The 26,710-nt window shown below is 38.2% G+C and overlaps 1 protein-coding gene across 11 annotated transcripts in view; it reads right to left on the bottom strand.

The window, feature by feature from the left end:
- ROBO2 (roundabout guidance receptor 2) overlaps nt 1-26,710 on the bottom strand; it is a 656,142-nt gene that overhangs the window by 18,291 nt on the left and 611,141 nt on the right. For 10 of the 11 annotated variants that reach the window (XM_024993901.2, XM_024993905.2, XM_024993910.2 and 7 more), the window contains 3 exons: nt 26,471-26,627; nt 14,453-14,713; nt 9,616-9,821 (listed from right to left, as the gene is read on the bottom strand). In XM_024993901.2, the coding sequence (XP_024849669.1) occupies nt 9,616-9,821; nt 14,453-14,713; nt 26,471-26,627 (624 nt within the window). Of the gene's footprint in view, nt 1-369; nt 8,663-9,615; nt 9,822-14,452; nt 14,714-26,470; nt 26,628-26,710 lie in introns of those variants that run through there. The other variant, XM_024993922.2, reaches the window with a different exon arrangement.

The raw sequence follows: 26,710 nt of genomic DNA, 5'->3' as shown, positions 1-26,710 counted from the left end.
AGCAAGTCATTTACATTTGTATCCTTTTTTATAGACCAAAGCACACTGAGACCGTACTCAATTGCTTAATAAAATTAATATTACAATATTTCAGTTGATGTACAATTAATATATGATACAATAAAGATACCAAGTGTTGCTTATCCCAAATTTTTAAAAAGAGACTTAAGGGCCATAGTCTTAGTCTCTTTTATGTGAATATGTATTTAATTTATTTAGAAATATTAACTAAGTTAATATTAGTTAATAGTATTAACTAATTAACTAAATTAGCTATTTACTAAATTAGTTAATATTAACTAATATTAACTTAGTTAATATTTCTAAATAAACCAAATACATATTCACATAAAAGAGACTAAGACTATGGCATTTAAGTGCCATAGATTTTTCCCCCTTTTTCTCTAACAGTTAAGAGACAACAGTATAATGTTGCCGTGATAAAGTCTTTGTACCTTTAGCTGAGGTGCCAGGATGCAATAACATGGGTTCATGCACTTTCAAGACACAGAAAGCAGAAAGCAGAGGGGTTAGAAGGATCAGAGAAGTTAAAAGGGTGTTAAGTGTAGCAGGGAAAGATAGAGTTTTGATTCTATTTGCCAAAAGCACTTAGATGCACTTTTTCCTTTCCAAACAAATTCCCTAGACACAGGCCACTGCAAGGAAGCCAAGATAACACCAGCAATAGAGCCTCCTCTGAGAGAACTGTTTCTGAGTTAATCATCACAAGTCAAGGACCAATAGCCTAAATTGAAAGGAGAAATGATGCAATCAACTTTGCAATATAATGCTAGAGTAGGTAAGAAAAAACCAAAGTGATTCAACCAGTGATCACAAAAGAACATGAAACCCTAGAACTGAGGATATTTTCAAAACATAGGAAAACTCAGTCCTGGTCCTTCCTATGTTCTATTTTCAGTATTTCTAAATGTCTGCTGAATATCTGCAAATAAATCTGTGCCAACTAACTGAAACTCACTCTCCAAACAACCATCTCCTTTTCTATATCTCCAGTTTCATTCCTGATTTCCTTCTGGTCCCTTCTACCTTCCTCATTGTTGTATGAATCATTCTTTTCTGAAACATTGATCACATAATTCTGTTTGTCCATTCAAAGCCTTACTTAGTTTGTCAATACATATAAACACCAACTGAGGTGTTTGAGATCTGTCAATACCCAGCACAGCCTACCTTTCCAGTCCTATCCCTCTAAAAGCCTGTGCCTCGTTACCTCTCCTGCTTTCTCTCATTCCTTTGACACATCTCTAGATTGCTACTAACTCTAGTGCCCACCGCCAAACTTTGAAGTCCAAATCATCTCTTTTACCCCCCTGATTCTACTTCATCTTCAACCCTGTCCTAAGAGACTCAATCTCTTTACGTCCTGCGTTCTTTAAACAGTGCGCATACAATAGCATATCGTTATCTCTGAAATGGAGCAGACCGTTTGGTCCTTGTCCCCCATGTCCTCTGCCTGCCTTTTGTCTGTGGAAAAACTTTAGCCATAGGATAAGTTTAATCAGAGAAATGAGAAAATGCAAAAACAAAGGAAAACAGACAAAGGAAATCAAATAGTAATAGTTTAGTCATTAAGCATATTCAAGGACATTTAGTTCCTTTCAAGGGCTATAGATAACATCCTGAGTCATATCCTGTGAGCTGTCTTATAGATTCTGAACCCCCAGAATCTATAACCCCCACAAGGTGAAGAAGTTCACTACACGATGACCAGGCTGTAGCGAGGACATAAGCTGCCACAGTTCTAAGAACTGGCCTCAAGAAATGGGAACCAACTGACCCTGGAACTGAAAAGTAACTTCTTAAAACAATCAAGATGATGCTGGTCAGACCACTAATGACCAATTTCAAGATGATTGTCAGAGCTGACTGAAACACATGCTGTTTCTGCATGCTGCACCCTCTGACAGCCTATAAAAGGTCTTGCCCACTGATTATCAGTGGTGGGGAGTTGGCCTTTGGACAGGTGCCCACCTTCCTCTCCCCCAACCCTGCCATGCCAGTATGTAAAACAAAGCAAACCTTCCTTTCCACCAACCTGTCTTTTTACTGGCTTGCTGAGTGGCAAGCTGGACCCCACTTTTGATTACATCTCTACAAATTGGGCTTCCCAGGTGGTACAGTGGCAAATAATTTGCCTGCCAAAGTAGGAGATGCAAGAGAATCAGGTTCGATCCCTGGGTCAGGAAGATTTCCCTGGAGTAGGAAATGGCAACCCACTCCAGTATTCTTGCCTGGAAAATTCCTTGGACAGAGGAAATGGGGTGGCAAAGAGTCGGCCATGACTGAGCAACTGAATACACACTATAAACTAGAATTTGTTGCATATGTTTTCTCTTCCAGACAATGGAACTCTGGAGATCAGGAACTACTTGTTATGCATTTTAATACCTCATGTACAGAGACATTGCACAGTAAAAATTCAATAAACATTTGCATACTGCATTAAATGTCTTCAATAGTTTTATTATTCGGTATAAATTCATATGTGATTTTATTCCATGTGTAATTTCCTAGCCTTGGCCTTATGTTAGTTACAGCCAGAACATACAGTAACTCCTAGAAAATTTATTAAATAAGGAGGATAAGGTCAGTCAACTCTTGTTGATGACTTGGACAATGAGGAAAAAGTGATGTAATGAGTCCTTCATATGATGATTTCCACATACAAATCTGATTTACCCATGATGGAAAGTAGGAAACCTCATCACCCCAAACTAAAAAGGCCCCAGCACCCTCAGCTTAGTATAGCTGAGTTTGCCTTCAAAACGGAGGGCAAGAAGCAAACAAATAAACAGAAGGTTATTGTTACCATCTTTCTAAATTCCATATATATGCAGAAGAAAAATCTTTCTGTCCCTCTTTGTTCCTGTTTTTTTGAGATATGGAGTATATATGATACATGCATATATATGTATATACCCATGATATATGGAGTGGGTACATTGTTGCAAATATGTTTAAGGAAAATTGGCAATATATTATGAATAAAAAAGTATATTATATATATTGAATTCCCTCCATATTGTAAAATTGTTAAAATTTAACGATTACTAATGTCACCTCTCTGTCGCCAACATTCTTTCTTTAGATTTAAATAGCAAAGATTATCTGAGGATTTATGTAAACTATTACCAAAAAGAAAAAGGACAATGATTATAAGAAAAGAAAAACAGTGATTCATCAATTAGAAAGTAAGCCATTTTTACTAGTGAAAGTCCACGCATTGCAACAAAGACCCTCTGCAGACAAAAAAAGAGAGAGAGAAAAGTAAGCCCTTTTTTTTACAATTGGTTTTCTTTCATAAATGTAAATATAACCATGAAAATTGAAACCAACACTAGGTAAAACAGCTAAGGTAGAGATTCTTCATAAATTACAAGCGATCCATACCAATCTGACATGTTATAGCCCCAAACATAATCAATACATATTTAAACATCTAATGAAAAATGAATCTGTGTCACATAGCCAGATTTATTTGTGTTTGCATCTTCCATCTTTCCAAATTTCTCAGGTTTCAAAATTGCTGAAAGCCAAAAAAAACTCTCAAATTTATTCAAGCTGTTAAAGAAGAACTGCCGATAGGACATTAAGTTGTTGCTCAAATGTTACTGAGCAGTAAAATACCATGATAGAGTGGCATCTTGCTGGGTCTCCATTACATCTTCAGCACTAAAATTAATTTATGATCAGTCATCAATTCATTTACATGTCATTTTGTGCTAAATCCTTCCTTGCTGATAAATGCTTATCCTTAGACCCATTAAGCTAAAGTGTATGCTTTATAATATGACCCTGCTAATTGTTGCATTACCATTTTTATGAGATACAAAAACTGGCTGTCCCCCATTTTTTTTAGGAAATATTTAATCCATGAATTCTTCCTATTTAGTACAATATATCTATCTGTTAAACACAATCTTCAGCTCTGAGTGTCTTTGAACACATCAATCCAAATACTGACCTCTGCCTAATTGTAGAAAAACATGTCTAATATTTAGAAGCTCTTTCACTCAAACGTATTGAATAATGCAATAGTTCACCTACATTCCTCAGAGAAAGGAATGTATAATATAGACAGAAAGCAAAATAAGAAATTAAAAATATCTCTTCCTTGGGACCTATGACATCTGCTCATTTGATCTACTCAGATAAAAGTGGAATATATGATATTCCTCTTTAATCTATTAACTTTTGAAGTCTGTGTTTAATTTCTTTTTAACTACATCAGAGCTGTGGAGACTGTCTAAGACAGTTATTTAATGATTTTTAGCATTCCCTCTGAAATTTCCCATTGTGAAAATATGTCCCTGAAGTTTTTGCAACAAAAGCAAAGCATCAGGTCATGCTTTTAAGTGGTCAGTTCTTTAAAAGCTGTGTGGTTGAGTAAGGCGGTGGGGCTGCGAGGTTTTGTTTTCAAAATAATCTGCTTTGAGACTTGCAGCAAAAATCTCCAACGACATAAACTACAGTAAGTATAGAACCCTGATTTCCTTTCGACCAACTTATTTACGTAGGGTCTAGCCGTTAAGGAAAGTTTTATTCAAGTCACATCATAGTACTCACTCTCACTCTTATTTTTGTGATCACTGAAGCGGTTAGAATCTTGGCTTCACATTCAGGACATTTTTCTCCTGCCCTTTCTCTTACTGTCTTTTGTTTCTTTATTCCTGTGGTAGAGTCATTAAATACAGGGAACACTCACCCTTGACTCCCACCATGGAAGTAAAAAAACCAAAAATGTGTATTAAAGGCTTCTCCTATCCTGCTGTCCCCAAGTGGTGGGTTTGGCATTTAGACAGAACTAGTACAAGCATTGGAGAAGGCAATGGCATCCCACTCCAGTGTTCTTGCCTGGAGAATCCCAGGGACAGAGGAGCCTGGTGGGCTGCAGTCTATGGGGTCACCACGAGATGGACACGACTGAGCGACTTCACTTTCACTTTTCACTTTTATGCATTGGAGAAGGAAATGGCAACCCACTCCAGTGTTCTTGCCTGGAGAATCCCAGGGACAGGGGAGCCTGGTGGGCTGCTGTCTCTGGGGTCGCACAGAGTTGGACATGACTGATGCGACTTAGCAGTACAAGCATATTCCTGAAGACTGAAACAATCCTGTATGTTTATTTCTAGGCAAAAAAAGAGTGTGATGTGCTGTAATCAAAACATTTTTCTACTTTACTAAAACCAAATAGGTTTAAACTGAAAGTTAAAAGAAAATAATAAAAATGTGATTCCCTACAAAAAGTGGTGATGAGTTGAATTTTGTTAGCTTGAGTCAGTATAACTGAATATAGAACTAAATGTGAGAAAAACAAATAATAAAAGTTACATCTAAAAACTATAATTTTTGATCTTAAGTTTATAGGGGGTAAAAATTGTTTCCAGAGATAAAATAATACACTGTATTTGTATAAATATATATTTATTCATATATGTATACATGCACAGAAAGCGAGAGAGGAGACCAGGAAATCACTTTCCTCTTGAGATCATGATAATTTGTCTTTATTTATTTATTTTTTTGAGGGGCACTAATTTTGTAATTTATTTGAATTCTTATCACTTTTGTCTTTTTCTTCCCCCGCCCTGGGAAAAGGCATTTTCTTTTTTTGGGGGGATGACCTGGAGGGATGGTACGGGGAGGGAGGTGGGAGTGGGGTTCAGGATGGGGAACACGTGTATGCCTGTGATGGATTCATGTTGATGTGTGGCAGAACCAACACAATATTGTAAAGTAAATAGCCTCCTAAAAAATAAAAAAGCAAAAAAAAAAAAAAAGATAATTTGTCTTTAGAGTAAAGCTGATTGATTTTGAATATTTTTCTGCCATTTATCAGGTGGGTGAGCTTAAAAAAGTCTTTAAACCCCTCTGTGCCTCAATTTCCTTATCTATAAAGTGAGAATAAATAAAGGATTATGACAATTAAGTGAGTTAATATATGGTAAAACCTTAGAACAGGGATCAGTGGACTTTTTCTATAAGGTGTGTGTGTATGCTAAGTCGCTTCAGTCATGTCTGACTCTGTACAACCTTATGATCTGTAGCCCGCCAGGCTCCTCTGTCCATGGGATTCCCCAGGCAAGAATACTGAGTGGATTGCCATGCCCTCCTCCAGGGCATCTTCCTGACCCCGGGATCGAACCCACATCTTTTACATCTCCTGCACTGGCAGGCAGGTTCATTACCACTAGTGACACCTGGGAAGTGTTTCTATAAGGTGCTCAAGTCAAGGATTAATCTCTCAGTCATGTCCTAGATACTAAATATTTTAGGCTTTGCTGTCTTCCTCATATGTTTTTTTCTTGTTTACTTAAAACCCTTTTAAAATGTAAGAAAGTTTCTTAGCTCACAAAGCCACTCATACCAAAAACCGCCAACTGTTCAGAAGAGTGCCCTGCACATACTAAGGATCGTGTATGTGCAAGTTGCTATTATTACTATTATTATCAAACCTAAATTTCTAGCCAAGCAGTTGGAAGGAATAGATTTTCAATAAATATTTGCTGTGGAAGTAAATAAATAACAGATTTTCAAATATATTTTCCATTTCTGAGTATTATGAACTGAATGATAACATCCCCCTAAAATTCATGTTGAAGCTTTAACCCATAATGTTATGGCATTTTGAGGTGGAGCCTTCTGGAGATATTTAAGTTTAGATCAGGTCATGAGGGTGAGGTCATCATGGTATGACTAGGGACCTTAGCAAGCTCTCCTGCCATGTGAGGACATAGCGAGAAGATGGCTTCCTGCAGGAAAAGGGCTCGCGCCAGAAACCCAGCCTGCCTGTATCTTGATCTTGGACTTCCCAGCTTTCCAATATTTGCTGTTTAAGCCATCTAGTCTATGATATTTTGTTATAACAAACCAACCAGACTAAGACACCAAAATTATGAGCTACAGAATTACTGATATTTTCCTCTCTTCTTGGCTTTTTCCATCCATGAACCATTATTTCAAACTTTTTAGAGTCCCTCATAAATTCGTTGTTAAGAAAATATCTGAAAATAATATACTTATTTCTTTACAAATATAGGCTCTGTGCCTGGCTAACCACTGATGTTCCTTAATGTGGCAGCTGTTGGAATATAACATATTTCAGAAGTAAAATTATAAATAATTTTACATATAGGCTAATTACTAGCCCATCTCTGTGTTATCATTGGACTTTCCTTTCCGTTGGCTTTAACATTTAAAGACTGGAACATAATTGTTAGTTCTAGTTCACAAAAAAATGGTCATTATGCTTATGAAAATGAAAATAGAGAATTTAGATGAAAGAAATGATTTACTCACACCACACAGAAATTTAGAACTCAAAGTGACTGACGGTAAAATCAGAATCCTCTCTGTGGGCACTTACCATCTTAAAAACATAAAAACCCAATGGAAATAGTTTCTGTTTTATTGCCCACCTCATTTAGCACCATTAAGCTAGCCTTGAGTGTCTGAAGAAAACATAAACACGTTAGAGCAATAGTCATTAGCACGATGATTTCTACAGCATTTGGTCTGTACATACATTCATCTCAGGGCCATCCCCATGTACACACGTATGTGTATACACATGCTCTGCTACACTCACAATCCTACTTATGCTCATATACACACTCCTACATAGACACACACACACACTTTACACATATTCACAAACCCTACCTAGATTTTCAGACACACACACACTTCTGTACACACGCATCATTTTTTTTAAATGTACTTTTATTTTTAACATATTTACTTAAATTACAATTTCATGTTAGAGAGCAGATGAAATCTTTGATCATACCTTCCCCACAAAGTTACTGTAAAGCCAAAAAAAAAGGAAAGAAAAGAGTTCCTACTTTGCTTCTTTGGTGAAGAGTGCAACTTCTTTTACTAAGGAGAAACATTATTCATAGGATAAATTTATCATGAATACATATCTAAACACACTGAGGGTTTTACATGTGGTAGTAATTAAACAGTGACTTCAAGTAGGAAAATAAAAGTTTTTCTTAGCAATAAAAGCTTCCATTTGAAATGAACGTTATATTAGCTTCAAGGGGAAATTCAGACTGTTTTTAACCACAGTCACATTGGATAGCAAAACATATTAGTAGGTGAGCATGTAGAAGTTCAAAATGACATTCTCCTGATTTATAGATATATTTATCCACTTCAACATTATATTTAATAAAAGAACTACATAGGCTATGGCTGACTTTTATCATTGCAATGTTTTTACTGCATTCCTAACTGAGAAGAGTTCAGTATCATTACTGAGATATGCAAAAATATGCAGAATTTTACCCTGAAGGAGATTATGCTAGAAATTCAGGCAAAGGGGCTTAACATAATATTGCACTATTAAGTTAGCTCTCTGCATTCAACGATTTAAACTTTTGCTCTGCCACCTTCAGCTGGATCTGGATTTCAAATCACAGGAGTTCTTAAATCTTAATTAGCTCGGCAAGCAGACAGCCCTCAGGTAAAAAAGAAAAGCTGAAAAGTGGAGGCTTGTGCATTACATTGTGTAATTCAGGAAGTCACGCAGGGAAAACATGTAGGTACCCATGCTTCTTCATCACTGTCATAAGGTAGTCCCCACCAGTTTTTCTGAACTGTAACATGCAGTGTAAAATCGGTGCGAATTAAGAAGCTGTTGGAATAAAAATGAATTAAATGGAACTGTGGTAAAAGGCCTCCTAGAATGAAGGGTGTCATGAAGGTAAATACAGAAATGGGTAGGCTTACTGAAGAACCCAATGATATACAGAGGCAAGCATTTGTAGTAGTATGTCTTTATAGCCAGGTAAAAGGCCCCCGTGTGTGTGTATCAAAGAATGGACATTTACTTGACTAAAAGGACCAAACTTTTACTTTTCTCTATAGTCACCGTGAAAACACTAGGATTTAAGTTTTTTTTTCAATACCATTTGATAAATTTACATCCTTGGATATAGGATGCAATCCTGGGATCATCCTAGGGGAATACCAGTTGTAGCCTTACACTTGGTGAAGGAGGCCAGAGAAAGGCAAAGGGGTAAACTTCAAAAATAACTGTATTTCTTGGAAGAGCAGCAATTATTGGATCAACAATATGAAATGCATAAATTTATAGTTTATCTTGCTTTCCATCTTCCCCACTCTAAAAATAATACCTGTGCAACCTTTAAGAGGCTTATTCTGAAGACTTGGTTATTTTCATCAGTGAATGATTTTACAGAGTGAAATACTAAGAAGCGTTTTAAGATTGTATTCTCTTCATACATTGCTCCTGATATACAAAATATATCATTTCTAAAAGTCAAGGTTTTTATGTAATAGACTTGGTTCCCCAGTAGAATGAACTTTTCATGAAAGCCGTGTATATAATTGAGTTTTCTTTCATGTCTTTAAAGCTTTTTAAAATTCATGAATTTTCTTATCATTTTGCAGCAAAGCAAAAGTATTTCCAAATCCTTTTTGAATTTTGTGTTTAATATTAACATATTAAAAATGTCACCGAAATAGATGGAGTGGAATAAATCTTACATAAGAAAGTATTTGATTTTCGAGGCATTTTTCATGTGACAAATGGGTCAGTTATTCCTATAAAATCAGTTCCGTTACCTGTCACAGAGCTCTCTAGATTGTCCGTACTGGATCCAGGTGTCTGCTCTAGCGCTCGCAGGGGTCTGGGGATTTCTAAAGCTTCCTCTTCATCATCAGCATCGTCGTCTGGAACATCTGTTTCTAAATCGGAAATCAAGGCTCCAGACATGTAACCTAACGGTGGAACTGGGGGCTGCGGAGGTTGATTATTGCTTTGAACATGCCTGGGATTCAAATGGGAAGAAAAAAAAGAAGAATGGATTAGCATTCCACAAAATTGTAATTAGAATTAAACAGCATGCGATGGTAACTCATTTTGTCTTCTCACTTTCCTTTAACTAATTTTGGAGCTTACTGTGCTGTTTTTACATTTCAGCAGAGACAATGAGCTATGCCTATATGACTTGCCAAAACCATAACAACAATATATATCAGCACATTCTTCTATGGGTATTTATGGGATGATACACAGAGAAAAAGCACAGTCCCAGCATTTCTTTTTTTTTGTTCAAATAAATCACACAAGAGAAAAGGAATATTCATCACAAATATTTATTTAAATCTGATTTTTTTTGTTTTTGTCCAAAAAGAACATAATTATGTTCCCGGTTTCCTGTAGAAGTTCTGCTAAGCCTGTGTAACCCATGTCACCTGCTGACCCTTATGAAGAAAAGACATCACATGAAAACCGAATGCAAACACCCTCTCCCTCCAACCAGCCCATTCCCTGCTCTACCAGGCTTTCTTCCTGCATGATCTTCCAAGAATCAGGCTGGCAGTTGTTTCCACTTTAATCTAGTGTAGGGGAGGAATGGCTACTTTGTATCCTGGCTACTTATTTTTGCATCTGTTTTACCCTGCTGCTGCAGTTAAGTCGCTTCAGTTGGGACCAACTCTGTGCATCCCTATGGACTGTAGCTGGCCAGGCTCCTCTGTCCATGGGATTCTCCAGGCAAGAATACTAGAGTGGGTTGTCATGCCCTCCCCCAGGGGATCTTCCCAACCCAGGGATGGAACCCACATCTTTTATGTCTCCTGCATTGGCAGGCAGGTTCTTTACCACTACTGTCACCTGGGAAGCCCCATCAAAGTCTCAAATACCTCAAAGGCAGAAGGTACCTCAAAGGCACGTTAGTGCTGTGCATTTAGAACATCAGGTGTGCCAAACAAACCAGCTGCAACAAGTGGGTAACTCTAATCCTAACCTTGTGAAGTAGACAGAATTTGTATTACCATCTCTCCTTCAGAATTTAAAAAATTAGTTCAAATTTAAGCGACTTAAGTTTCAACTAACATGGCTAGCAAAATGCAGAGCTGGACCCTAGAGTCCACTTGGCTTGTTTTGTGATTACTAGTTTTTTTCTAAACCATAAAATGCTGAAGGAAAGCAAGCCTGTTATTCGTTACTGTCATTAAAGAGGGAATATGGCATATGTTTAGACAACTTTTTTTTTTTTGGCCTTGATACAAGTTGCTTAAAAGACCACCAGTGGCAAGTCCTTGCTGTTCCAGCAGTTTGGACTCAGCATTTTCACTGCTGAGGGCCTGAGTTCAATCCCTGGTCAGGGAGCTAAGATCCCGCAAGCTATGGGGAATAGCCAAAAAAAAAGAAAAAAGCATTCAAGACCACTGCAATTAAGGGTATGTAATATTTATAAGTGTGTTGTGCACTTCATGGGTCAATTTGAACAGAGTCCTTGGAGGGAAAGCCCAGAATTATTATTTGAAAATATTCCTCCTGTGACGTCCTGTGCAGCCCAGATGGAGGCACTGCCATTTCAGTAGGGTAAGCTGCTGTGCGAGCACATGGAACCTTCTGTCCATGAGATCCTTGGACCTCCTATATGGGGAGTCAGTGTGACATTCGGTGGCATGGTTAGACTGAATGGAAGCACACTCAGAGAGAGAAGCAGTCAGCTCTGTGGATACCTGGGACAGGTGGAGATGAACTGTTCACTCCTTCAGCAAGTGACTATGGAGCACTCACCAAGAGTGGAAAGACAACTCAGACAACTGAGCAGTGAACAACTCCAGGTGAAAACCCATGCCCTCTGAATAGTAAAAGCTATGGAGTGGCTGGATACTAAGTACTATACAAGTATAAACTTACTGCTGCTGCTACTGCTAAGTCGCTTCCTAAGTCGCTTCTGTTGAGTCCGACTCTGTGTGACCCCATAGACGGCAGCCCGCCAGGCTCTCCCCTCCCTGGGATTCTCTAGCCAAGAACACTGGAGTGGGTTGCCATTTCCTTCTCCAATGCATGAAAGTGAAAAGTGAAAGGGAAGTCACTCAGTCATGCCTGACTCTTAGTGACCCCATGGACTGCAGCCCACCAGGCTCCTCTATCCATGGGATTTTCCAGGGAACAGTACTGGAGTGGGGTGCCATTGCCTTCTCTAATAAACTCACTACTTCCTCCAAAAACTAAGATGTGAAATAAAGAATTTGACCTTGCCCAAAGAGAACTGAAACATCTGCCCTGAACTCCTAAGAGGTAATCTCTAAGCTCTAGAATGTCCCATCTGATAAAATGTCTTTGTTTACCTGGAGGCTGGAGGCTCTTCTAGAAAGTCTAACAATATGACCTATGATGGGGACTTGGAGTCATACAATATCAGCTCCACCTTCAGGAAGGGTCAGAAATTGGATCAGCCATGCTGATAGTCAACCACATTTGGGAGTTCAGTTCAGTTCAGTTCAGCCACTCAGTTGTGTCCGACTCTGTGACCCCATGAATTACAGCACGCCAGGCCTCCCCGTCCATCACCAACTCCTGGAGTTCATTTGGGAGACAGACCCCCAGTAAAGACTCTGAAACTCAAGGCTCATGTGAACTTCCCTGGTTGACAATACTCCACCCATATTGTCACGCTGGGACATTATCCTTTCCACGACTAACCTGGGAAAGGACCAACAGGAGACCTGACTTTGGAATTTCCTAGTTGTTTCCCATGCATTTCTTCTCTTGGCTGATTTTAATTTATATCTTTTCATTATAATAAACTATAACTTTGAAAATTATAGTTTTCAGTGAGTTCTGTGGCTCCTGCTAGTGAATTCTTAAACCTGGGGATAATCTTGGGGACTCTCCAACCTTGTACATAACGTTAGAAGTGAGGGTGGTCTTGGAGGGACCGCTCTCTCAGTTTGTGGATGAGTCAGTTACTATGAATTATCATTGCCATTTACAAATGGAGGACTGAAGCACAGAAGTGTTAAGCAAGTTGCCTGTTGTCACGAAGCTAGTAAGGAGCGGCCATGATCCAACCTTGGCTGACACTAGTCAAATGCCAGACCAAGCAATCAGAATGTGGGGTGAGGGCTATACATCCAGGTTTTCCAGATGATTCCAAAATGCAGGCAGAGTTGACAACCCCTGAGCTAGAATCTGTGCTTTATTTTTTATTTTATTTTATTTATTTATTTATTTTTTTGAATCTGTGCTTTAAATGATTAAGCTTCAGGGTTTCATTTAATTAACCTGAAGGAAATTCTTTGTCTCTTAAAGCAGCTGGCTTAAGCTTTAATAGTGTTTTATAAAGCAGGCTGATGAAAAATAATACTTTTTAAGAGTAAATTGTCTTTGACCTTTGAAAAAACATCTGATGATTGAGAAAACGTTCAAGAACTTCTGGTTCTAAGAACCTATGTTTGTAATAAGCTTTAAGTGACATTCTGGGTTTTAGTATCTCTTTGTATATTAAGTTATATATTTAGAAAAAAATAGTTAACACTTAGAATAAGATTTATCTCATTATGAGCTTATCTCAGTAACTAAAACTATTGAAAAATAAGCTAATGGTATTTTGTGAAAATTTAACTTCAAACACAGGACACAAATCAATGAGTGTATACATAATCAGAGGTATGTCACTGAGATAATCAGATGTCACTGAGATTTCATTTTCAAGAGTCAAACTCATATGTTACTATTTGGGAAAAGGGAGAATAAATAAAAAATAATTGTACAAAATTGTGAGAGTTGATCCCACTATTCTTGCATTTTCATAGGATACATAAGTAGACAGTCATCTATATCTTATGAAAGTTTACAAATCTATTAGGAAAACAAGGAATTTGTATTTGTAAGGCATTACTCTAAGGGCTTCCTAGGTGGAGCAAGTGATAAAGAATCTGCCTGCCAAGGCAGGAGACAGAAGAGACACGGGTTCCATCTCTAGGTTGGGAAGATCTTCTGGAGTAGGCAACCCACTCCAGTATTCTTGTCTGGAAAATTCCATGGACAGAACAGCCCCGAGGGCTACAGTCCATGGGGCCACAAAGAGTCGGACATGAGTAACTGAACAGATACACTCACACAGTGTATTCTAAGGGCTTTCTAGGGATGCATGTACTGTACTAATTTTGTTGCTTTTTTCTGTCTGATTTAATTCAACCCAGAAAAGGTCTTTTAATAACTGACACTGACCATATGTGATTTGCAGAAGCTTACATTTACATATTCACAACCACATACAGAACTAATCACAGGCACTTTGAAGACTCTAAAAAGAGTCCTTCATTGTGATGCTGGAAGTGAGTTCAAGAAGAAGCTAATTGAAGCTAACTGTACATTAGAAAAGATTCTGGCGTAGCCAAAAGCACTTGAGCCTGAAATTCTGCAGATCCTGAATTCTTGCTCCAGTTCACTCTAATCAGTTGTGTGACTCTGGTCAAATTATTTAACATTTATTCAGTCAATTTCCTTATGGAGATGATTACAGAGTTGTACCAAAGCATTTCTAACTCCAGCTGCAGAGTTCAGTGAGACTCTCTAGTGAATTTAATGTTCAAGAATGCTTCCCCTCTATGTGTGTTGAAAGCATGGGTCCCCTGAACTGATAAGGACAATTACCATGTTTGCTTTGCTATATCAAACTGATAGGCCCTTGTCAACTCGTCCAGGTGAGCTTGCAGCATGGGCTGCATCTCTTCCCGTGGGGAGGGAGTCAGAGTTGCCGTGGACTGCTGGCCAAAGGAAATAGCAGGGGAAGAAGCCACGCCTCGGACAGGAGGTGTTGGAACACGATCGTCATCTTCTTCCAGTTCATCCTCCATACCCTGGTGTAAGTAAGTTTGAACTGGTAATGGTGGGCACCAGCTATCACTGTCGTAGCTGAAATTAAATGAAAAAAAAGAGAATGCATCACACATAGGCATTCACACACAGGCACACTGGCCATGAATGGCAACCACAGGAACATCTAAGATGTTCTCTCAGTTTACTTCTGCCTGATTTCTCATTGTTGGCCCTATTATAGTAAATCACCTATAGTAAATTATTAGATATTATCTTAATTTCTAACCATATGTACATCTGTTATCTCAAAATCTCAATTTATTCTTAAAAGGTCTTATTAGCTAATTGTTACCCCACAGTTACAAAAGGCAATCATTTCCCAACAAAGGTATTCACTTGAAAAAAAAAAATTGCTAATTATGGGCAATTAATGAACTTGGTGCTTGGAGATTTAACTACTTTCTTCTCTTGTGCATCCTTGTACACCAAAAGAATATGCCAATATTTATCTAAGAAGTTTGATAATTTTATTTACTCAGTCTAGGTCCATGCCAACCTTCCATTCCATGTGACATGTCAATCATTAAGACTTTGTGCTACAAAATACATTCAGTAACTTTTCAACTATCTAATTTTCTTAATTTTTTCATTAGAAACTGATGTCATGTATCTCAACATCTGAAATCTATAAAACAGAAGTTGAAAACCTAATCCTATAAAATATATATTAAAAAGAAAAATAACAATTTCTAAATATACCATGTTTTAGGGATTCTGGCTGGGGAATATGGAAAATCAACCCAAAATGTTTTACTTGTGACACAAAATCAGCAGCATTTCTGTTTACACCTTACCCATAGTGCTATTATTTTCATATATCAGACAGATCTCAATGTACTTGAAAAAGAACACTTAAGGGTAAAACAAGAAATTTTATTTTATACTTATATCTAATAAAAATAATATTAGATGTAACTGTTCTATAAAGTCAACCTCTACAATATCTCCCAAGTCTATATTCTACACTTCACCTCTACGCCCATGATCATAAATCAGTCTCCTTCTGATGTGAACCAGTCCATTAGATTTCCTGGCTCCTGGGGTGTCATCTTCATCCCTTCCATTCTACCTTCCATATAGGCAATTGGATTACATTTCTAAAATCTTCATTCACATCACACCTATGCTTAAATTATTCAGTGATATTGCTCATGTAAGAAAAGTTCAAACTCATTAGTGGGGATTAAAAGACACTTCCCCATCTCATGAGCCTATTATTTTAGTTTAATTTCCCATTATTTTCCAACACCAGCCTACTCAATAATTTTTTCAAATCTCTGGGTCTGTATATAACTAATCTCAAATCATCTGACTGTGAGTTCCTGCTTCTCCTTCAAGGTTCAATTCAAATGTCTTTAGTTCTGTGAGCCTTCTCTGTCCCCATCATAAGGAACTGATTACAACTTGATAATACTTAGACTGTGCAATCTCCATATTATACTGAAATTATTTGTTTCATGTCTCTTTTCCCCCACTTATTTTGTGAGATCCTAACTCAAGAACTTCGTAATTCTCAACTTTGCATTTCCAGCACCTACTACTGTATCCAGCATATAGAAGATTATCTAGGTTAAAGAAATCCAAAATAGAATGAATATTACAAATGTATATATCTAGTCTTGATGTCCCTTACAAACCAGTAATTAGTAAATGTCCAGATGATTTTTGAATAGCTTTACTTGAGTGTCTTCCTACTTATCCTGTTTGAAAATGTATTTATCAAGAAACTATGCATGGATGCTTTATTTATAATTGCTGAAAACCTGGAAGCAACAAAGATATCTTACAAGAGGTGAATGAATATATAACTCATGGCATATCCAGATAGTGGAATATTATTCAGTGCTAAAAAGAAATGTACTATTAAGCCATGCACAGTAAGACATGGAAGAAAATTAAATGCATATTATCAAGTGAAAGAAGTAAATCTGAAACGACTATATACTTTATGATTCCAACTATATGATATTTTAGAAAAAGCAAAACTATGAAAACAGTAAAAAGATCAGTGGTTGCCAGAGGTCAAGGGGAGGAGGGGTAAACAGACTGGGCACAGAGGGTTTTTCATAACAGTGAGTCTATGCTGCACCATACTGCAATGATGGTATACATGCTGTTACACCTTCATCCAACTGTTCTTTGTACATCTGCACACGGAGTGTACAACACCAAGAGTGAACTGTAACATAAACCATGACTGTTGGGTGATAATTACGTGGCAATAGAGTTTTATCAGTTTACCAAACGTACCACTTTGGTAGGAGATGTTGATACTGGCAAAGGCTGTGAATGTACGGGGACAGAGGGAACTGGAAAATTATGTATTTTTTTGCTCAGTTTTGCTGCTAAACTAAAACAGATCTAAACAATAAAGTCTAGAAAACTCCTGAATTTATCATCCTTTTGTTTGACAACCATCTGTCAGGCAACTGGATCTTTGTATAGAGCATACAATCCAGTGGGGCAGGCTGATAAGAAGCAAATAACCAAAGATACCAAGTGTTAAAGGAAGAGAGCAGGGAGGGTGAACCAGTATGGGGGCTGGGCAGGGCTATGCTGACCATCAGAAATGGAGATACTCTAAGCAACAGCTGAGTGGGCCCAGAGGAAGGGAAAATATAAAGTATTCAAAAAACTCAGTTTTCTAACTGGTAAGGATTGGCAAGTAAAGAAGGTTGGTTATAGATGAGGTGGGTTGTGCTAGATCACGAAGTGCTTCATCAGCCCTGAGAAAGAGCTTGGAATTTTGCCTATGGGTGATGGACAGTCACTGAGAGGTTTTATACAGAGTGTGATGACATTCTGATTTTCAGTTTTCATCTCTTGTTGAGGGTATCTAAATAATCTTCTACCTCAATGAGTTGCAGACTGAAGACATTGTTTCAGAAGCCCTATACAGTGTGATAGGAATATCTCTTCTGAAATGTCTTTTACATTTTAGTATCAGGCACACTTTAATACGTGTTACAAATAAAATTTTTGTATATTAGAAAATATCATTGGTTACATTCATATTCTCATTTCTTTGATTATATAAGTGCAATATGACCTGAAAAAATTAATTACTCTAAAATGATGGCATTAAAAAAAATGTTTTATATACTGGAGATCACAGATTTCATTCAAAGAAGAGAATCTGTAGTGTAAAAGTTTCACAACTTTCTATCCCAGTACTCTGCTTATTTAACTCATATGCACAGTGCCTGCTAAGTCACTTCAGTCATGTCTGACTCTGTGCGACCCCATAGACGCCAGCCGACCAGGCTCCCCCGTCCCTGGGATCCTCCAGGTAAGAACACTGGAGTGGGTTACCATTTCCTTCTCCAATGCATGAAAGTGAAAAGTGAAAGTGAAGTCGCTCAGTCGTGTCCGACTCCTAGCGACGCCATGGACTGCAGCCTACCAGGCTCCTCGGCCCATGGGATTCTCCAGGCAAGAGTACTGGAGTGGGGTGCCATTGCCTTCTCCATATATGCACAGTACATGATGTGAAATGCCAGGCTGGATGAAGCACAAGCTGGAAACAAGATTGCCAGGAGAAATATCAATAACCTCAGATATGCAGATGACAACACACTTATGGCAGAAAGTGAAGAAGAACTAAAGAGCCTCTTGATGAAAGTGAAAGAGGAGAGTGAAAAAGTTGGCTTAAAACTCAACATTCTGAAAACTAAGATCAAGGCATCCAGTCCCATTGCTGCTACTGCTAAGTTGCTTCAGTCCTGTCCGACTCTGTGCGACCCCACAGACAGCAGCCCACGAGGCTCCCCCATCCCTGGGATTCTCCAGGCAAGAACATTGGAGTGGGTTGCCATTTCCTTCTCCAATGCATGAAAGTGAAGAGTGAGAGTGAAGACGCTCAGTTGTATCCGACTCTTTGCGACCCCATGGACTGCAGCCTACCAGGCCTCCTCCATCCATGGGATTTTCCAGGCAAGAGTACTGGAGTGGGTTGCCATTACTTCATAGCAAATAGATGGGGAAACAATGGAAACAGTGAGAGACTTTATTTTGCAGGGCTCCAAAATCATGGCAGATGGTGACTGCAGCCATGAAATTAAAAGACACCTGCTCCCTGGAAGAAAAGCTATGACCAACCTAGACAGCATATTAAAAAGCAGAGACATTACTTAGGTAATTACATTACATTAAAAAGGTCCATCTAGTCAAAGCTATGGTTTTTCCAGTAGTCATGTATGGATGTGAGAATTGGACTATAAAGAAAGCTGAGGGCTGAAGAATTGATGCTTTCCAACTGTGGTGTTAGAGAAGACTCTTGAGAGTCCCTTGGACTGCAAGGAGATCCAACCAGTCCATCCTAAAGGAAATCAGTCCTGAATATTCATTGGAAGGACTGATGCTAAAGCTGAAACTCCAATACTTTGGCCACCTGATGTGAAGAACCAACTCATTGGAAAATACCCTGATGCTGGGAAAGATTGCAGGCAGGAGGAGAAGGGGACCACAGAGGATGAGATGGTTGGATGGCATCACCACTGCGATGGACATAAGTTTGAGTAGGCCTGGGAGTTGTGATGGACAGGGAAGCCTGGCGTGCTGCAGTCCATGGGGTCGCAAAGAGTCGGACATGACTGAGTGACTGAACTGAACTGAATGAAATATTATATTATTAATTCAAACAAAAACGTATAAGAAACCTAATTTTTAAAAACTGCCCACTTTCAGTAGGGAATGTGCATCCTGTTATATTTCATTAGTAGTTATAAATAAATTTATTCCATAAATCGTGTTACAAAATAGTACAATTTCATTCTATAAACTAGTACATGGACTTTCGTTGCTATATTCAATCTTTCAAATGGAAGTAGTCAAGTATCTCTTAAAATTTCCCTTCTTCATAAGTAGTAAGCCATCCTTCCAATAATTTAAAGGGAACACATATATGCAGTGAATATACATATATAATATATGAGAAGGAATATGTGTGTGTGTATAATTATATATAATGTATTCAGATAGCACAGAAAAAATTGCACTTAGTTCTTCTCCACTCAGTTATTATTATTCAAATACCATTAAGCAAAGGAGAGCCTAACCATAGAAATGTGATTTTTATCATTATACGAACAAAGCTAGTGGAGGTGATGGAATTCCAGTTGAGCTATTCCAAATCCTGAAAGATGATGCTGTGAAAGTGCTGCACTCAATATGCCAGCAATTTTGGAAAACTCAGCAGTGGCCACAGGACTGGAAAAGGTCAGTTTTCATTCCAATCCCAAAGAAAGGCAATGCCAAAGAATGCTCAAACTACTGCACAATTGCACTCATCTCACACGCTAATAAAGTAATGCTCAAAATTCTCTAAGCCAGGCTTCAGCAGTATGTGAACCGTGAACTTCCTGATGTTCAAGCTGGTTTTAGAAAAGGCAGAGGAACCAGGGATCAAATTGCCAACATCCGCTGGATCATAGAAAAAGCAAGAGAGTTCCAGAAAGACATCTATTTCTGCTTTATTGACTATGCCAAAGCCTTTGACTGTGTCGATCACAATAAACTGTGGAAAACTCTGAAAGAGATAGGAATACCAGACCACCTGATCTGCCTCTTGAGAAATTTGTATGCAGGTCAGGAAGCAACAGTTAGAACTGGACATGGAACAACAGACTGGTTCCAAATAGGAAAAGGAGTTCGTCAAGGCTGTATATTGTCACCCTGCTTATTTAACTTATATGCAGAGTACATCATGAGAAACGCTGGGCTGGAAGAAACACAAGCTGGAATCAAGATTGCCAGGAGAAATATCAATAACCTCAGATATGCCGATGACACCACCCTTATGGCAGAAAGTGAAGAGGAACTCAAAAGCCTCTTGATGAAAGTGAAAGTGGAGAGTGAAACAGTTGGCTTAAAGCTCAACATTCAGAAAACGAAGATCATGGCATCAGGTCCCACCACTTCATGGGAAACAGATGGGGAAACAGTGGAAACAGTGTCAGACTTTATTTTTCTGGGCTCCAAAATCACTGCAGATGGTGACTGCAGCCATGAAATTAAAAGACGCTTACTCCTTGGAAGGAAAGTTATGACCAATCTAGATAGCGTATTCAAAATCAGAGACATTACTTTGCCAACAAAGGTTCGTCTAGTCAAGGCTATAGTTTTTCCTGTGGTCATGTATGGATGTGAGAGTTGGACTGTGAAGAAGGCTGAGTGCTGAAGAATTGATGCTTTTGAACTGTGGTGTTGGAGAAGACTCTTGCGAGTACCTTAGACTGCAAGGAGATCCAACCAGTCCATTCTGCAGGAGATCAGCCCTGGGATTTCTTTGGAAGGAATGATGCTAAAGCTGAAACTCCAGTACTTTGGCCACCTCATGCGAAGAGTCGACTCATTGGAAAAGACTCTGATGCTGGGAGGGATTGGGGGCAAGAGGAGAAGGGGACGACAGAGGATGAGATGGCTGGATGGCATCACTGACTCGATGGACGTGAGTCTGAGTGAACTCTGGGAGTTGGTGATGGACAGGGAGGCCTGGCGTGCTGCAATTCATGGGGTTGCAAAGAGTCGGACACGACTGAGCAACTGATCTGATCTGATAATTATATTACATAATGCATAAAGGACTAAAAAATATTCTAATTACTATTCTATTTAACTAGAATGAGCATTTACCATCAGTTGTTCCAAGTCTTTTCTACAAAGATATTCTATTAATAGACCAGGAGTGAGCAAATTCTGTCCCCCTGTGAAACATAAGCAAAACTAAGAAAAAAGCAGGGATTCATCCTGATTCTTTGTGCAAGAAGTGGAAAATAGAGAGGGATGGGGAATACAAGAAAGTCTAGGTGAAAAACACGAGAGAACAGATGAAAGAAATTTGGGACACGGTGCAAATCATACAACGGGGAGAACTAGGTATCACCTCTGAGGTATTCATGTCTTAACTCCTTCCAGAACAACTGATACTTAGGTTTCCTGTGGTTTCTGAAGAAGAACAAGAAAGTAACAGATGACTCTATGAATGTTTATGAAATCCAAACATTTTTAGCTCTGTTTTTAGGGTTTCGTTCACATTCATAGATGAGTATCTTACTTGAGTGATGGAAATTCAACTTTTTCTTGCAATAAGATAAAAAGACTGTGCAAATGATTCTAATGCCAATCCAAAGGTCTTTTGGCCAACCTTTCCTAGATAAGCTTTTGTTCTTTGACTTACTGTCAGTGAAATATGAGGCATCATATTATCTGTCTTGCCTGGTGAATAATGAGCAGGATGACAACAAATCAATGTTGCATGTGAACTAACTTGTGAAAAGGCCAGATACAAACACCAAATTACTAATAAAAATACAATAAAGTTCACCACCTAGAAAAGCCTGCCAATTTCTGATTGCTGTAGCAAAACAAAGCATCAGTTTTCTACTGAATTACTATAGAATTCTTCCTACTATCCCATGATTGCATTAAAATACATTATATTTATAGCTAAGAATAATTATGTTTTGATACATTTTGCCTAGCTGAGAGAGGCATATTGATGAGAGAGAACATTTACCACTGTTGATATAGTATTGAATTAACCAATTATTTTCTATTTGGGCAGTGATTTGATAACTTCTGATATTTAATATTGTGGAGGGAAAATGGCTCAAGAAAGGCTTAGAAAGAAAATTGATGCTATCTAGATTTCCCTGGTGGCGCAGTGGATAAGAAACCAGCTGCCAGTGCAGGGGCCAGAGGTTAGACCCCTGGTCCAGGAAGATCCCACCCACGTGCCACAGAGCAACTAAGCCCATGCGCCACAACTACCGAGCCTGAGCTCTGGAGTTCAGGAGGGGCAACTACTGAAGCCCACGCACTTGCAGACTACGTTCCCCAACAAGAGAAGCCACCTCTCTGAGGAGCGTGTGCACTGGAACAAAAAGTAGCCCTCACTTGCCCCAACTAGAGAGTCTGCGCAGAGCAACCAAGACCTGCACAGCAAAAAAGAGAGAAAAAGAGGAAGAAAGAAAGAAGGAAAACTGATGATATCTAAGCTCTTAGAAACAAAATTAAACACTGTAATAAAGCAAGAGACAATCTTCTCAAGATTGTGATTATCCTGGGCTAGATATATTTCCAAAATGTATCCCTCTCTCTCCATCCTGCTGCCAATGACTTATTTTATTTCCTTATCATTTTCATGGTATTTTCTATTCTGCTGCAATATCCCCTACATTCTCTACCTGCCTTGGCCTCATGTCCTCCAATCCATCTTCTATATCCAAAGATCAGAATTCCTGTAAGACATGCAAGACTTCACACCTGGCCTCATGTCAGCTTCTCAGATTATCTTCTACTCTGTGCATTTGTTTCACACTCAACAAACCTCATACAATAGCTACCAACTGCAGAAAGATATAGACGAGCAATTAGAATGCAATGTGATGAGGATTACAATAGAGAAGCTTATTTAATAATGCAAAATAAAGGAAAGGGAGGTAACCTTAACTAGAATAGGGTTGGATTGCAAAGGAGGAGTTGGAGAAATACTAAAGGAAAACTAATGGGACTATTCCTTTTCTTCCCCTCATCTTTTATTTCTACTTTTTGCCTTTGGCTCCACCTGCACAGCTAATTAGTAACATTTTGTTGTAGCCATTGGTTAGCAATCAATTCTGGTGTGGAGACTACTTTATGTTAGGGACTTTGTTGTTGTTGTTTAGGCGCTAAGTCGTGCCTCTTTTCAATCCCGTGGACTGTACTCTGTCAAATTCTTCTGTCTATGGGATTCTCCACAAGAATATTGGAATGGGTTGCCATTTCCTTCTCCAGGGGGTCTTCCCAAACCCGGGATTGAACCCGTGTCTCCTTCTTGGCAGGCAGATTCTATACCACTGAGCCACCAGGGAAGCACCCGTGTTAGGGACTACTACTCACTGTCTTTATCCTTTCTGCCTCTGGCTAACAGCCTGGCATCCAACAGCCACCCAACTCTGGGTACTATTATTTGTGAATAAATGATTCAAGGTTCATCTTGAAACTCAGCTTCCACAGGCTTGCCCCAGCCTTATTTGGCATACATGATTATTCCTTTCTGTATGCAAGTTATTATTTCGTACATGTGCTTAGCTAGGGCTTCCCATACAAAATTGTCTGTGTGTAATTTTTGGTTTCTACCTCCCACTACTTTGAGTTTCCTGAATCAGGGATCAGATCCTCCTTATTAATTGTGTTTTTTGTTTCTTTTCTTTCATATTCCTTTTATTTATTTTTAAATGGCTAGAAAATTGCTTTACAATTTTCTGTTGGTTTTTGCTATACAACAATGTGAAGCAGTCATAATTATCTATGACCCCGCTAGGTCATCACAGAGTGCCAGGCTGGGCTCCCGGTGTTATTTAGCAACTTCCCATTAACTATTTCACACGTGATAGTGTATACATGTCAGAGCTACTTTCTCAATTCGTCCCACCCTCATCTTCCCCTACTGTGTCCACAAGTGCATTCTCTACCAGGCTCATCAGTACCATTTTTCTAGATTCCATATATATGCTTTAATGTATTATATCTGTTCTTCTCTTTCTGACTTACTTCACTTTGTACAAGAGGCTTTAGGTTCACCCACCTCACTGCAAGTGTTTTTGTTTCTTTCATCTCTTCTGCTTTCCTTCCTGGCACTGGGCTTAATAGTTCTTATATATTTGAAAAAAAAATGTGTTGCGTAAGTTCTCTATTATGAGATATTAAAACAATAAAACAAAATCTACATAGCAACATAAGAAGTGCAACTGCTGAATCCTTTTTATTGTCAGAAATAAAAGTGATTAAAAACAGAAAGGTGACTTCTAAAGTTTTTGTTGTTTGTATTTCAAGAAAACTTTAAATCTGCATAAGTCAAATCCAGACATATAAAAAAGTCCATAAAAGCTCTTCTGTAAATTATTTAATGTTAATATCATGAATAACAGAGTATAAATATAGAAACTATTCAAAAATATTTTTTCAGTATTATAAGAGTTTCACATCAGAAAATACAAAACTGTAAATAATATAACAAGAAATGGACAAAGTCATCTCAAATATACTAATTAAGATACCAAATTACTTACAAGTTTTATTTTATCTGAGTTCAAGACTTTATAAATGTTTAACAGCATTACTTTTCTCTCCTCAGTTTATAAGTTCAATTTTATTATTTTCTAACTACAGCCTTTAAAATGCATATTTATAAGTCCTGTAATAATATTTTCTTGTAAAATGCACATCTCTGTTTCCTGCTCTCCTGTCCAGGAATTGTGTGACACTAACATAATTTGTTATTGATATATGTTACATAAGATTATGTACAATGTTTTATTCTTAAAATAGTCAGAGAAAAGGGTATGCTTTTAACTTCCTATTTCAGATGTGAACTTTTAAAAACAAATAAAATAAAAACGATATGCTCTTATATGGGAATTGTAATCTCATGGAAGCAAATGAAGCCTTTTGGAGGAAAGAAAGATACAGAGAAAAAATATGGAGGTATGATTATGTATGGGCTTCCCTGGTGGCTCAATGGTAAAGAATCCACCTGTCCATGTAGGAATGCGGGTTCCATCCCTGGGTCAGGAAGATGCCTTGAAGAAGGAAATGTCAACGTACTCCAGGACTCTTGTCTGGGAAATCCCATGGACAGAGAAGCCTCGTGGGCTACAGTTCATGGGGGTCGCAAATAACAGTTGGATAAGACTTAGACGCTAAAAAACAACAACAAAGCTTATGTATATATATAAATATGCATGTCCATCTATTTGTGTATATAATGCATATATATATATTATGTAACTGAAAAAAAGGCAAATGGAATCTTCTTTAGGAAGCAAATGTGACAGAAAAATTTCTAGTTAGGAAAATTAATCTGGAAACCTCAAAGACAACAGTAGAGTATAAAAAGAAAAGGAGATGGAGAAAAAAATTACAAGCATGTGCACAAGATCTTTAAGCAAAACAAGAGAGGAAATAAAATCATTGTTTAAATAAACAGATATTTTAATGCCTAAGTACTTCTAAATAAAGGAACACTTGGAAAAAACTGCCTCTATTCTACACTTTGCAGTTTCAGTCAAAAGCAATGGGTGACCTAGGAACTGTGAGGAAGACAGAGCACTTAGAAGTAGTAAAGAGAATCAACATTTTTCTACCTTAAAATCAATTAACACTTCAACAGAGGAAAACAAACTAACACTTGTGAGATGTCTGGGAAAGAATAAGGACACTGGTCACATTTAAAGACCCTTAAAGGAAATTTTCTATCTCAAAAAAGGTTTGTTACAGAGTGTGCATTGACTTGAACCTCTCTTATTGTTCAGACTCCTAAATTCCCATCAAAGCTGATGATTAAAGTTCTACACACTGGCCAGATCCCTACAATTATCCCATTGTGATGGAGCTCAACAGTGGGCACCCTGCTATGGCCAGACATCAAGTCATTAGAGAAATGCGAGGGATGATGAAGAAGGTTATTTTAATTTCCTTTTCAGCCCTTCTCAGGAGTGCCTCTTTAGTTCACAGAGCTCTGGGTTACTTGCTTTCAAACTAACAAGCAATATTATAAATGGAGGCTGCATTATCATGATTGCAGACAATCTAAGGCACTTGACGGCCAAGGATTCGAGGTCCTCAATGTGTGCCGTGTTGTATCTATCAGCTAAAAATATATAGACGCAGCAAACAATAAAAGGGGAGGGGACAAGGAAAGGCTGGCAGGGGGCAGGGAAACAGTAAGAGAACACAGCATCAAGACAAAAATGCATAAAAGAGACAGCAGTATAGCCCTGGCCATTTTGTTGGTAGATGAAACATTTTTACCCATTTTCTTGCTGTTCCACTGCATAGTGTTCCAGCTCTGTACCCGGAAGAGGCTGGACTGGGGGAGGAGGTAGTGGAACATTGGCCCAGGTCGATCCATTGTTTTTCTGTGGTTTAGAAGAGTTTTTATTTTTCTTCTTTTTTCCACCTTTCCCACCTGAAAGTAATAATATATTTATTCAGACATACCGAATATCAGAAGAAATGGAGTACATCAGATGGGAAGATGTATTTCTGTTT

Source organism: Bos taurus, chromosome 1 (assembly GCF_002263795.3).
Source record: "Bos taurus isolate L1 Dominette 01449 registration number 42190680 breed Hereford chromosome 1, ARS-UCD2.0, whole genome shotgun sequence".
Taxonomy (NCBI): Eukaryota; Metazoa; Chordata; class Mammalia; order Artiodactyla; family Bovidae; genus Bos; species Bos taurus.
The sequence above is the reverse complement of the archived record's forward strand: the minus strand, read 5'-3'. Positions and strand labels throughout refer to the sequence as shown.